The 14337-nt window shown below is 48.6% G+C and overlaps 1 protein-coding gene across 11 annotated transcripts in view; it reads left to right on the top strand.

Annotated features, from left to right (window-relative positions):
• The window catches only part of FMNL1 (formin like 1), a 107218-nt gene extending 95376 nt beyond the window's left edge, over positions 1-11842 (top strand). For 9 of the 11 annotated variants that reach the window (XM_053263157.1, XM_053263159.1, XM_053263158.1 and 6 more), the window contains 4 exons: positions 1163-1264; positions 2111-2209; positions 3979-4102; positions 8965-11842. In XM_053263157.1, the coding sequence (XP_053119132.1) occupies positions 1163-1264; positions 2111-2209; positions 3979-4102; positions 8965-9068 (429 nt within the window). In that variant the 3' untranslated portion in view covers positions 9069-11842. Of the gene's footprint in view, positions 1-1162; positions 1265-2110; positions 2210-3978; positions 4103-6453; positions 6559-8964 lie in introns of all 11 variants that reach the window. The other 2 variants (XM_053263161.1, XM_053263167.1) reach the window with 1 other exon arrangement.
• Positions 11843-14337: the final 2495 nt, after the last annotated feature.

Below are 14337 nucleotides of genomic sequence, written 5' to 3' on the forward strand. Positions count from 1 at the left end.
TGGCTTAGCGGGGAAGTAAATTGCCTAGGGAGCAAGAGGTTGCTGGTTTGAATCCCCGCTGGTATGTTTCCCAGACTATGGGAGAGACACCTATATCGGGAAGCAGCGATATAGGAAAGATTCTGAAAGGCATCGTCTCATACTGCGCGGGAAGAGTCAATGGTAAACTCCTCCTGTATTCTACCAAAGACAACCACAGGGCTCTGTGGTAGCCAGGAGTCGACACCAACTTGACGGCACATCTTTACTTTACCATACCTTCAATGGCTTTCCATTCTCAGAAACATGTGCTACGTTTGGTATTTTCAGCAGTTAGCAGGCATGTTTGTTTGTTTGTTTAATTCTGTTTATATGCCGCCCTTTCTAAAGTGGTTCAGGGTAGTTTACATTAAATTTTAAAAATACATAATAAAACAATTAAAATAAAATAAAAACATTTAAAACCAGATTAAAATTAAAACTAGATATCATTAAAAGCCAGGCTAAAAAAGGTGAGTCTTTAAGGACCCAAACAGTCAACAACATCAGGGAATTCCTGCCACAGGATACAAGGCTCATATCACACGTTTTGTCACATGTGTTCTGAGATTATACTCCACAAGAGATTATAATCTATTGATGGACCAGTTTCCAGTGAATCATCTAGTGCCTACTAATAGCTCAGTTTCTTACAAAGAATGTTGCACTAGATTGACCTTAGATCTAATAATGCAGAGACCAAGGCCCAATAAAGTCCAGAGTGTTCTTTCTGTGATAAAAGTATGGAAGATGGTACATGCAAAGAGTACTCTGTGAAGTTCAAACTAAGATAGGGAGACATTTCTAATATTTCTTAGACATTCCTTAGGAAATAAATCTTGCTGATATTTTCCGAGGACTATTAGGAAAGCTTCCTCATCTGAATTTAAGCTTTTAGTTATGCCTCAACCGTTGAGGTCTTGAGTAGACACTCTTAATTTATAAATTTAAAACAGATCATTGGACCTTTGTGATTCTAGTAAAAATAGAAATAGATGTTGCAAGACTTGGTCAGCCCACCCATGCCCTAGAGGACTTGCTGCACCAGCAACAGGGCCCAAAGAGGAAATGAAGGGAGGGTCTTGTTGACACATGCTCTGATACTGATGGGTATGACTGTGTGGGTTTTTTCCTTGGTCTGTAGGAAGCCTATGAGTCGACAGTGGAGTACTTTGGAGAAAACCCCAAGACCACCCCTCCGACCATGTTCTTTCCCACATTTGTACGCTTTGTCAAGGCCTACAAGGTAAGAGACCTGCTTCTGAACTGCTGTAGACTAGTGGCCAAGTGTGTGAGCCAGGAAGTGATCTTCTTTGGCCATGACCTCATGAACCAGTCTTCGTCCCACATCTGCATTATGCCTACAGAGAGGAAAGGTCTTCCCACACATCCCTACTAGTAGAAAACATTTCTCCCTGCCCTATAATGGTAAATTTTAGGAGGACAGAAGGGGGGAAGGGGCTTTTTTCTTTTTCCTGTTCTTCAGAAACCTCTCCCTTCCCTCTCTCTGTCTGTCTATCTATCTATCTATCTATCTATCTAAGGCGTACACATCGCTAATCCCATACGTGGCAGCTCTTGCAAGAATTCGCAAGCGAGCTGCCGCAGGTGCAACTAGAGGCACAGGTGCTCTGTGCCGGCCCAGCTAGTATGCTAATAAACCGCTCAGGTTCTGAACTGGCAGCCAACAATTTGTATTATATTGCATAACGAGGGAAGGTTTCAGGAGGGTAGGAAAGGGGGAGAAAACTGTCATTTTCCTTTTTCCCCTCCTGAAACCTCCCCCACTTCTGTGAGTCCCAAACAGTGCTGCAAAACTCCTGTTCCAGACTGGCTGGAGCCCTGAGGGGAGAGTGAGTGAGTGAGAATAAATTGGGGCTGGGGGTGCTGGGAGTTGTAGTTCAGCAGCATCTGGTGGACCCCAGGTTAAAAACCACTGTTCTAGTGCCACTGCCTGAGAAATGGCCCTGCAGAGGCCAATAGAAAGTACTTGGCAATGTGATGACTTCTGAGTCCTGTCACTGGCTAGTTATATACCTGCGGTGATTGCTTAGTGCCGTCTTTCTCCCAATTCCCCTCCCCCCACCCAAAGAAAGCAGAGGAAGACATCCAGTTGTGGAAGAAGCAGGAAGCAGCTTTAAAAGAGGAGGAATCGAACTCTCCCGGCAAAAAGGAAGAGTCGGCACCAAAGGTATGTGATCACGCTTTCTCATCCCATTCTAAGGTGCCCCCCACCATTTCCCTACTTTTCTTCAGCATCAAGGGCAGGCCAGAGTCCCACACTAGACTGAATTCTGCCGCAGGATTTAAGGGCCAAGTCCAAATTTGTCCAGGAATCCTTCTGGAGACACACGGGTGGCAACAGAGGAAGGGGAGAGGAGGGGATTCAGGGAAAGGCTGAGGCAGAGCGTATGATTGTGTGTCGTCTTAGGCGTAGCGTCTATTGGACAAGGGGGGACAAATGTCCCCAGGCCCGGATGGTCAGGGGACCCAAATGGGGCCCACAAGCAGAGGTCTTCTGCCTCCTGGGGCACCTCCCAGTTAGCTGGGGGGCTGCCACACCATTGCTGCTGCCGCTGCTGCCCCACCAGTATTTCTCATCTTCACCGCTGGGGGGTGAGGGGTAAGCTGAGTGGAGCAGGCCACCCCCCCCTGTGGTGGCGGCGGGCGCTGCAGCTGGTGGGCCTTTCCTGTGCGCCTGTACAGTATGAGTATGGATGCTGCATGCCCGTGATGGAGCAGCAGCAGGGCAAGGTATCTTGTCTTTAAAAAAAAAAAAAATGAAGGGAGGGCAATGTGGAGGGGGGGTTAGGTAGGTTGCCCTGCCCCCTTGCATCTGATGTCAGATGCAGGGGGCGTGGCTTTGGGCATTGGGGCACACATGATAGGGGCCCCCCTTCCTTCTCCTTGTCCCCCAGCCCCAGGGAAGCTTGCTGTGCCCCTGTGTGTCATGCACACTTACTTAAGCTTAGTTACAGTATAGAATAGAGACTAGGAGGGTGGACCATTGGCTTGACAGAAAAAATGGGGTTTGAGGAGGGATTTAAAATAGGGAAGATGGCATCATGAAGGGATTTTGGGATACAGTTTCAGGAGTAAGGGATAGCAAGGGAGAAAGAGCAGAGATGTTGGAGGGAGCAGGACACCTTTGGAAAGCTGAGGGTGACGGAGCAGGATGAGCAAAGGTCACAGACAGATGTGTCAATAAATCAGGGCGAAGAGATTAGTGAAGTGCAAGGTCATGGAGGATTGTAACGGTAAGGACAGGAAGCTTATGCAGGATCCCGGAGTGGACAGGAAGTCAGTATACAACATTCAAGGTAGGGTATGGTTAGAGCCACACAGAGAGAAATAAGTTGAGTATTGGATGGAGGTGAGACAATAGCCCAATTCAGACATGATGCTGTATGAGTGTACAGATGTCTGTACACTTGTACATGTGTTTGTGTGAATGGCTATACCTGTGTGCAGTTTATCCAGTGAACCTGGATACAGGCCTTTCAAATGCACGGTACAGATAGGAAGTGTTCTCCTGTATCTGCATTCAACATGACATATGAATGACTGTACCTGTGTACAGATTGTATCCGTGTACACTCGTACGAGTGTTGAACATAATGTGTGAATGGGCCTAATGGGATATCAAAGAAGAGAAGATTTGCGTTATTGATTCCATTTTCTGACAACAGAAATGGGTGTTTGCATGTAAAGGTGGGGTGTGGGGAAGCCTGAATAGACTGAGCCTAAAAAAACGACGATTAAATGTTGGAGGGTCTCCAGCAGCTGCTGCAGCCCATATATGTCCAGTACCTTGGACAGCTGCCTGATGGGTAGGCTGGCTCTGCAGACAGAATTCTCAGCTTTTGGAGTGGTCCGTGTGCGTGTGCTTGTGCGTGTGCATGCGTGTGTGTGTGTGTGTGTGTGCGTGTAACTACAGCAACCGTTTCTCTTCCCGAGCAGTCTCCTACCCATAAGGCTAGGCGGCAGCAGATGGACCTCATAGCTGAGCTGAAGAAGAAGCAGCTGGTGAAGGAGCCCCTCATTTACGAGGAGAAGGATGGAGCCATTGAGGACATTATTACGGGTGAGGAGGAGGAGGAGGAGGAGGAGGAGGAGGAGGAGGTGGGAGGCTGCTTCTTTTGCCAGTCAGCTCTGAAGACTTTGCAGATAGAGGGCAGATGTGGAAGAAAAAGTGGGAGCTGCTTGGAGTCTTGCTGTGTGGAAAAGGTTCTCCTCTGACTAGAGCTGCCATGCCCCCCAAAATTCTGGGTTTCACCTAGATTTTAAGCATCTCACCCAGATTGCTTAGCCCACCTGGATTCGCTTGGATTTCTTTCTTTCTTTCTTTCTTTCTTTCTTTCTTTCTTTCTTTCTTTCTTTCTTTCTTTCTTTCTTTCTTTCTTTCTTTTTAAGCTAAGCTCTAGCCCTTACAGAAGTGGAGTTATGGAGCAAAATGTTCAGTCCCTGTTCTGCTCAAAAAGTATTTTCAAGCCAATTTACATAACATGCAAATTAGGCACCCAGATGTGGAAAGCCAGAATATGGCAACCCTACCTCTGACCCTCACAATTCAGCCCAGCATTCTCGTGGCTGTGTCGCCACTTGGATATCTGGGGAGTGAGAAAGGCTTTACCATGTAGTTCAAAGCAACTATTTAGTGCCTTACCCTACAGTTACAGGTGCCATGCATTAAATATCTAAACCAGCTAGCTCATGGTTCCGTTTCTTTTGAGTCTTTTGCCTTATTTATTGGGAGCAAAGGTTTGTTTAGCACCAGTCTAACTGCAACCTGTGTGGTTAGGCTGGGCGCCTAATTTCCATGGTTGAAGTTTGTGGGTTCTCTGGGCATTTGACTCTTATAGGGCCATTTATTATTTTTTAATTTAATTTAATTAATTTATATTGATATTAATTTTTCTATTCTGCCAAATCCACCCAGCATGCTTCTCTTGGCGAGGAAAGATCGCAAAATGCAATTATTTAAAACAATGTGCAATTTTTATGTGTTTCTCTGACTGAAAACTCACCACCGGACTCCACACTGTCCCCTCTAACAGAGTTTCCCAGATGTTGTTCACTACAACTCCCAGCATCCCCAGCTATAGTGGCCTTTGGCTGAGAATTATGGGAGTTGTAGTCAACAACATCTGAGAATCCCTTATAGAGGGGACACTGCCTCTGAAGGGCCCATCTCAATCTTGTGGAAGCTCCCAACCTGGGCAGGACTATAGGGGCCATTTCTAGCACTGCCACTCAGCTTTTGGGTGACTCGGCTAATTTGCACTTCCTTTCAGAGGCACGCTCGCCTGCTTCTCTGCTCTTCTCTGGCCTTGCCACTCTCTTGCCAACAGTTTCACTTGCTTTTTCGAATGCTGCCAGGCACAGTGTTGCTTCAAGCTGCACCTACATCGGTTGGTTCAATAGATCCCTGTCCAGGACTCTCAGAGGACCTTGTCAGGCTCTCAGTATAGCCACCCGCTTTCCACTGAGCCAAGGGGTTGAGGTGGCCTCAGAGTTTCTCGCTGGGGAGTTCCCGGCTCAGGCTTACAGGCAGGGCTTCTTCTGTTCACCAGCCCCGCCCTAGTCTAGCTACCCCCACTGTTCAGGCAGAGTCCCAGGGCTCCCTCCACTCCGAGCCCTCCTCCAGAAGTGGCCCCTCATCGCTGGCCAGTTCTCCCTAATATAGCCCCTGACAGCTGGGGCAAGGCTCATGAGATCCCATCACAAGACCTCATGAGAGCCGCTCCCGATCCTGCGAGGCCTCATCGTCTTTTGACGGTGAGACCATCCCTCCCTGCTTAAGCCCGTGATAGTGCCTCCATGTGAGTGCTTTGGTGTCTATTTCCTGCCTCTCCTGATCAGGACATCCCTGCCATACTCGGATGAGGGAAACTCTGCCCTGGCGCTCGCCACATTTCCCCGTGACAATCAGCTCTGCCCCGAGGAGTCCCTGGCAGACATGTCTGCACCACAAGGCTTAAACTGGCTTAATAGCCGTTTCCTCTCCCCAGGAGCCCCCTGGCAACAGCGGTGTAGCTATAACTGAGCGGATGGGTTCAAAGAACATGGGGCCCCCAGCTCCTGAGGGCCCCCCCCAGCTCCCCCCCTCCCTATTTTCTTCATTATCTCCCTCACTCTGAGGGACTGCCGGAGAGAGAGGGGAATACAGGCCCCCTCTCCCGAAGTGGGATCTTAATGATTTCCCACCAAACTGTGGTTTCCAGGGTTCTTGGCAAGGAGTGGATATGACAGAGAAACTGGTATACAGCCACTCTCTGTGTACGATACGGATATGCCACTGTTCGAGATTCTGTGCCTCTGGAGATTGCCCTGTTTTTTGTCATGGGACTTCACTTGGCTGCTGCTCTTCCCTTTTCTCTCCTTTCCTCTCTTTCTTGCCCTCCTTGGCTTCTCCTGGAACTGTTCTTCACTCAGCCCTGAAGACTGTTCCTTTCACTGCTCGGACGGGCAAGCGCTCGTCCCGCCTCTTCTGCGATGCCAGCTTCAGCGAAGAGAGCCCCCTGTAGCTCACGGCTCTAGGTAACGGCTGCATGAAGGGTTAGGGGCTGGGGTTGGTTTGCGGGGGGGAGTGTGGCTGGTAGAGATGGCAAGAACACCCGGAGCATTAGTTCCGTTAGCCTGGCTGCATGTCAGATAAATTATAATCCTAGCTTGGTGCATAGATGGTCTCAACAGGTCAGGCTCGGGGATGAAGAAACACAGGGAAGAGACTCTCTGTAAGGCCGTGTGTTGCACCTGTCAATGCACCGTGCAAAATAATTGCATAAAATAAATAAAGGCTCCTTTTTGAGTCCTAAGTGCCCATCCATCTGAGAAAGTTGCCCACTGCTTCTCTGCATGATTCATTGCCCTGGCTTTGTCTCCTTCCAGTCAGCCTTAGATTGTGGTTGGGGTGGCATAAGTAACCCTGTTGCATCTCTACATTAGGTATGCTTGGAGCATTCAGTTACCCTTGATGCAGAGATGCAGCAGAATTGTCTCATCTTGCCTCCCTTCAAATGTGGTGCCAGACCTGGACACTGTATTCTAAATGAGGTCTGACCCATGCCAGAGAGAGTGGAACTACTGCTTTAGTGATCTGGACACTACACACTGCTCAATGCAGCCCAAGATTGCATTTGCTTTTTTAGCAGCGGCATCACACCACTGGCTCACAATGTGCTGCATTACAGTAAAGTGCTGTTTGGCTTCCCAACCAACCCCAGATTAAGACTGGAGGCATTTTCCAACTCCTAGTCCTGAAAAGGTTTATGGTATTTTTAGAGTGTGCAAGACGAAGAGAAACCCCACCCCCAAGTCTCTACTTTTAGATACCTAAAATAATTTATCTTTGTCTGAGGAGACTGCCTCTTACATCTCTGCCTGAATTATCGCTCTAGAATCCTTGTCTCCTTTCAGTTAGCCTCTGCTAGTAAAGTTGTACCCTCGAGTTGGTGTTGACTCCTGGAGACCACAGAGCCCTTTGGTTGTCTTTGGGAGAATACAGGATGGGTTTACCATTGCCTCCTCCTGCGCAGTATGAGATGATGCCTTTCAGCATCTTCCTATATCGCTGCTGCCCGATATAGGAGTTTCCCATAGTCTGGGAAACACACCAGCTGGGATTCGAACCAACAGCCTCCTGCTCTCAAGGCAGGTTACTTCCCCACTGCTAGAAGTGGGTAAATCTTTGCATATGGTGGATATGATTAGATCATTCACTGCTTCTGATGAGAATGATCAAGCCCTGGAGGATGTTGCCAGTTATATTCTCCCACAGTGTCATTGTTCTCACTTTGCTTTGCCTTCCTCTAATCAGGACCTATGCAGAGACTTGGGGTTGGGGAGGTTCGCTGAGTGCAGACAATTCTTAGTCTTGCACACTCTAAAAGTACCGTAAACCTTTTCAGGTCTAGGAGTTGGAATATGCCTCCAGTCTTAATTTGGGCAGGGGGCGGGTGCAGGAGCCAATCAGCACTTTACTGTAATGCAGCACATTGTGAGCCAGCGGTGTGATGCAGCAGCTAAAAAAGCGAATGTAGTCTTGGGCTGCATTGAGCAATGCTTAGTGTCCAGATCACTAAAGCAGTAGTTCCACTCTCTCTGGCATGGGTCAGACCTCATTTAGAATACAGTGTCCAGGTCTGGCACCACATTTGAAGGGAGGACGTGGATAAGCTGGAATGGATTCAGGGCAGGGCAACAAAAGTCCCCACGGGGGTCTGCAACCTTGAGGAATGGTTAAAGGAGCTGGGAATGTTTAGCCGAGTGAAGAGAAGCCTAAGGGGAGAGTTGAGAGCTATCTTGAAGGAGCCGAAGGCTGTCACGGAGAAGAGGAAGCAGACTAGTCCCCTTGCTCCTGAAGGCTGGACTGCAACCAACGGGCTGAAATAGCAAGCAAGCAGGTTTCAGCTAGACATTAAGAAGCATTTCCTGAGTGTAATAACTGTTCGACAGTCCTGTGCTGGAGGTTTTCAAGCAGAGGCTGAACGGCGGCCATCAGATTCCTGCCTGAATAGGGGATTGAACGAAACCCTGCAAGGGACCTTCCAACTCTTAACATGCTAAGACTTTTTTTAAAAAGTGAAAGGTAGCCTCAACAGGCTGCCTTCAGGAGCAAAGGAATGATCGGGAGTAGGGTCTTGTTTAACCTTTCCCTTTCTGCAATTTGTCTACTCAGAATGGTAGTGCTGGTTCTGTGTCTCTTCCCTGCCAGACCAGAAAACAGGTGGGGCGGAACAATTTTGAGTGGACAGGAGGGAAAGAGTGACTTCGCCTGTCTTCCTGCCCCTCTTCTGTTCTGCATTCTGTATGGTGGAAATTCTGATGGTGTGTGTGGGGGGGATATTGGTAGGGTGCAAACATCAAAGGGAAGTGTTGTGCACTCTCTCTCTCTCTCTTTCTCTCTCCAAAAGTAATAATGCAACTCTGATATCTCTCTGGCAGGCCTGCGGACCCAGCCGTACCGGCGGGGGGACACCGGTCGGCACAGTGGCAGGAAACGGACCGCTGGGCAGACGCTGCAGGTGACCCCCGACATCTCGCTGTGACAGCCACGAATAAGACCCGCCAGCTAGCCAAGCCTCAGTTGGGGGTGTGAGGCACGGGACTCAGGGGTTGACAGCCAACAGGCCTGGGACAAGAACTCCTTCCCCCAAGGAATAAAGGGGGTCAGTGCAGGGGGCCCCTCCCCGCTGCCGCTTTGGAAAGCCATTTGTGGACTTTTGCACACAGACGCCCCTGCCCGTTGTCTGTCTTGTCCACGGAATCATCACTGCTTCATGGTCAACTTGACAGCCTTCTTGGCCCCACGTTACTGTCCCAACATAGAACTGTGGAAGGGGGAAGAGGCTCCACTCTGTGCCACAGCTAAACAGGGACCGCAAAAGGTGCTAGAAAGTAACTCCCGTCACTGACGGCACCAGACCAACAACATGCCCTCTCCACAGCCAGGAAGCTTTGTGGTGCTGCCTTCCCTGAAAGGGAAGAAAGTTCCTTGGCGGTCTATATTTTCCCTCTCCACTAACATTCCCATTCAGTCTTCTCCGGTCCATTTCCTGGCTTCGTTGAGCTGGGCTGTTCTGCTTGAATCATCCAATTCCTGTGCTGGCCCAGAGAAGATGTTGGGCAGATTTTCCAGGCAGCTGTTCTGATTGGCTGCGCCAGGTCCTGTTTGTAGGAAGCCTCCTGCCCAGGACTGTTCAGGATCATTTCAGCCATGCAAGAAGTGCAACAGGGCCACCTGCCCACTGGATCTGAAAGGACTTTACCACTTCAGTTTCAGCTCTGTGGAAGATCAAAGCGGTGGATGGCTCTCGGACTTGTGACGGCTGAAGTGGCTGGTGGCTTGTGTGGTCCTCTCCATTCACATGTTGCAGTGGGCACAGGCCTTCTGCTTCCCTAGAGCTGAAGATGCCGGACACTACAGTCTTGGATCCTCAGCTGGGCCATTGTGCCAATTAAGGGCTGAGGGGGGAGGAAGGAAAGAGGGGCTACATCCCCTCCTCACTCTCTTCCCCCTCCAAACTTCCATACGGTCCAAGTCTCCCTAACATCATGGCTGCGTTTCTGCCCCCCACATCCACAAACGCAGTGGCAATGGCATTGCAAATGGGCGTCAAGTGAATGTGGACAACACTGTTAGCACATTTGCCTGGACAATCTAGGCTGTCCTCTCCTCTCCCCCCCCCCACAAGCTTTCCTATAGCAGGCTGACTCCAGCTGTCTGAAAGCACTTGGGAATTCTCCTGCCAATCTTCTACGGAGTGACCTGGAGGAAGAGGACAGGGTCCCAGTCTCTGGCGAGGAGATGAACTCCTTTGTTGGCTGGTGGCATGTTTCATTATGCAGGGGTAGGCAACCTTTGGCACTCCAGTGGATGCTGAACTACAACTCCCATCATCCCCAGCTGCAATAAATTGTGGCTCGGGATGAGGGGAGTTGTAGTTCAGCAGCAGCTAAGTGCCAAAGGTTGCCTACGTCTGCATTAGTGGCGTTACGTAAACCTCTGGTCTCCTGCTCGAGCACAACAGAGCCCAGTCCTAGGGAGAAGGCCTGGTCACCGGAACAGCATCTCAGGATTTTAGGCTTTAGCAAGGGTATCCCTCTGGCACTTTTTAAACCAACTCCCTCTGAGATGTACAAAGCAGCCCAGAGGTTTCATGACAATCAGAGAACTGGAGTTGCTGTTCTGTGACTTGCCATAAGGTGTCAACCTTCTCTGTGGGTTTTTCACTGGTGCTTTTTCTCCAACTTGCAGGCAGTGCCAGGGGTCTACATGCACACACTCAGGTCTGTATGCGTCACAGGCAGACAAAACAGAAAAGCAGAGGTGGTGGTCACAAGGACCATACACACTGCCATTTCCAGGAGCTGTGCTGGGCCATCTTTAGCATGGATTCAAGCAGCCATTAGATTTCATGGTGCAGTAACATTTCCACAGTGAGAGTCCTGTGGAAGCAGATTGTGATCACGAAGGCACGGTGCCAATAAAGGCAGGCCGTAAAATTTCCTCCTGCAACCTTGCAGCATGTCGCTCTCGCCAGGAAGTGTCCAGCTGCAGCCATGCATCTACCCCTCCCTAGTTGATGCCATGTGTCATATGCTGGTGGTGAGGAAGAGAAGTGATGAAATCCCCCCCCCAACAGTATGTGGGGATAAGGAAATAGGCTTGTAGTCCATGCCCTCATTAAATCCAGCTCTCATGGTTGGTCATTGGCACAACCCCAACTCCTCCTGCTGTAACCAGACCACCCCTGTCACAAACACAGGGCTGCCTGCCGAGGACACTGGTATGCCTAGGGCTGCAGCAAAGTTGCCTCCTCCCCCCTTCACTGCAGCATGCAAGCCTCCGAGCAATAAGCGCGTCCTGCAGCAGATGTCAGCGTGTGCGCCCTTCACCAATCTCCCTGTCCTGTCTCTGCTCAGATGAAACGAGGCGCCCCCCCCTTGCTGCTCCCCTCAGCCTGCTCTGGCCCTGCGCCCCAGCTTTTCAGCCACCCTGCTTTTCACTTATGCTCCCCTTGCTTTCCGCTGTAATTAAGAAGCGGCTAGAATAGTCACGGCATATGCCCAGCAGCACCGCAACTTTGCACACGGATTCATCACACCATGGCAGGCGGGGGTGGGAGGGGAGGTTAGGAAACAAAATGAATGTGCAACTTATTCAGTTTTTAAAAAATGCCTTGAATCATATAGGGCAGAACAAAACCCTATTTGGTTGCTACTTTGTATACATTATTTTTATATTTGGTTATGTGAATTGCATTTAATCCAAAGCCAGTTAAGAATGGGAGGAAATAATAAATGTATTCTAAAGATGCAAGAGAGTTTTTCTGTGTGCTGTGCGAGAGGGACTGGCTTCCTGCTCTTAGAGCATAAAGCGTTTACTATGATGGTGGAATTCACAGTTGGAAGTAGGCACATGCTTTTTCATTTTAGGAGCAACCAGAAAGTCACCAAGCATTGAGCAGTGAGTGTTTGAGTCCTAGAGGACTCTTCAAACAGGTCAGGTAGGTAAGCAAAAGGATAGAGGCATGCTGGCGCTGCTCCAAGAGTCTGCAGTTTACAAAAAAAGGAAGGAAGGAAGAAATTGAGTTTGAAGGGCTTTATGCAGACTTGAATGGCTGTCTCAAAGCTATGAGACTGCTTCAGTTCCGCACAGAGCTGCTTGGAGAAAGGATGTTTTTGAAAATGGCTGGTATCCTCCTATTGGGAAATGTAAAATTTGGAAGTTTACTTTGGCCAATCTCCAGTGCTTGCTTGAAACTCACAGATGCCTTCCAAGGCAGAGATCAGGAAAAAGAAAAATGGCAGACATGGTATTGCTGAAACCAAATGAGGCTGAAAGCCAGATGGAAACCAACTGGGTGTTTTTAATCCAGTATTTGGAGGGTGCTTTGCCCCACAGGAGCCCTATAGTCTGATGATGAGAGTGCATCCTTTGCAACTCAAGCCCCTCTCTTGAGCAGCAAGGCAAAGCATTCTCCAAATCAGAAAGTTGTTGGTGACTATGTTGGTTCATTAGAAGAAAAATCCACCATCCAAACTACGTCATACTGTTGGGTTGGCCTTAACAAAACAAAAAACAAAGCATCAAACTGTCAGCTTTCGAGTCCTGCAAAGTTCTTAATCAGGCTATGTAGCAATCAAAAGGACAGGAGGGTTTCTGCATACAACTCTCTAAACACTTTAGATTTGTTTCCAAAACTGCAGATTGCTGGGGTACCTCGGGCATACCCCTTTCATCCTTCTTCACCTCCAGGGCCCTCTCTGTAAAATAGGAAATATTGATGACTCAGTTCACAGGACTGTCAATAAGAATTGTAAAGCCTTGATGGTGGGTGGTTGCCTTCATGTCGGGCTTATAAGCTTTCCAGAGGCATCTGACTAGTCACCATTGGAAACCGCACACTAGGCTAGATGGGCCTTTGATCTGATCCAGCAGGGCTTATCTGGCAGCATGCAGGTTGGGTCCAGCCGTTGAAGCACCTTCATCTGGTCCCATTTTCATCAAAGTCTAATCTAAATCTTTACTAATCCTTTCATATGACTTTTGCTTTTAACAAGTGAACTGTTGTATTAAATGCTTTGGAAAGGCAAAGACTGTTTCTGCAAGATATATTGCGGGAAGCATATTCATTCAGGAAGGGAACTTTCAGGAAACATCTTCCCATCTGCCACAAATTGATCTGTGCACGTGCTCTATACTTATGAAGCACTTTCTGCTAGGTGATGCCAAATTTAATATAGAATATTAATATTATATGTTTGCCTGGGGAATTGGATTGTTCTAGCCCCTAGGCTAGGGCCTGGAAAAGATCAAGTGATGCTGGAGAACACAGAAGCTGTGTTCTTGCAATTCCAACTTCTGCATTGGAAATTCAGCTTTTGTGAAGCAGCCCTTATCTGCGTGTACAGGCAGACCTCAACTGCGGTTTCAGTATTTGCAGTTCCACATATCCATGGTTTAAAAATAAGCACCAGATTCACTATTCGTGGTAGGGTGTTTTGCATATCTGCTGTTTTGAACTTGATGATGATCCTCGGACCCTTCACTTGAAAATTCTACCTTGAATCTGACACTTTGAACGTGAACTTGGGGAGGTGGGGGGGAAGGAACTCCTGTGTGTGTTCACTTGAACTGGCTCCAATCCTGTGCAGCCTCTCTGGCCAACTTGCTAACCTGTGCTGTTAAGAGCTGAACTTCAACTGTGGGGTAAGGAAGCTTTGTGATTTCATTACTATATGCATTACTGGAGGAGCTAGAGTGGGAGAGCACAAGATCTGAAGTGGCCACTGTATTTCTGCCCCCCCCCCATGGTTTTTTGGATCATTTTCCAGGCTCTAGAAGCTAGTCCCCTAATTCCCATAGTCACAATGCCTCGTTATTCATGGTCATAAGCGAGGGAACCCCCGTGAATAACAAGGTCTGACTGTACTGGAATTCAGATTTCTTAAAGCGGGGTGGGGGGGGATGTTATATCTCCAAGTATTAAATGCTGGGGGGAAACAAGAGAGGATAGTTATCTCTAGTGTGCCCTGCACCCACAAATCTGGCCAACCACTGTTGGAGATAGTGAGCTGAGTTCCATGGACCTTCTGGCCTGATCTAAAAATGCATTTCCTCAAAAAATGAATAAATTGTGTTTTGGCTACCATGGCAGTTTTAGGAGCAGACAGCTGCTTGGGAGAGAGCATTTTCAGCAGGAAAGCAGAGCAGCATTAAAGGGTGTTAGATGCCCCTCTATGCTTGCATTGCTATGGTGGGTGGTTGGACTGCTACGCCTGCAAAGCAGCGGCTGCTATTTAAAAGGGAAA

Source organism: Hemicordylus capensis, chromosome 6 (assembly GCF_027244095.1).
Source record: "Hemicordylus capensis ecotype Gifberg chromosome 6, rHemCap1.1.pri, whole genome shotgun sequence".
Taxonomy (NCBI): domain Eukaryota; kingdom Metazoa; phylum Chordata; class Lepidosauria; order Squamata; family Cordylidae; genus Hemicordylus; species Hemicordylus capensis.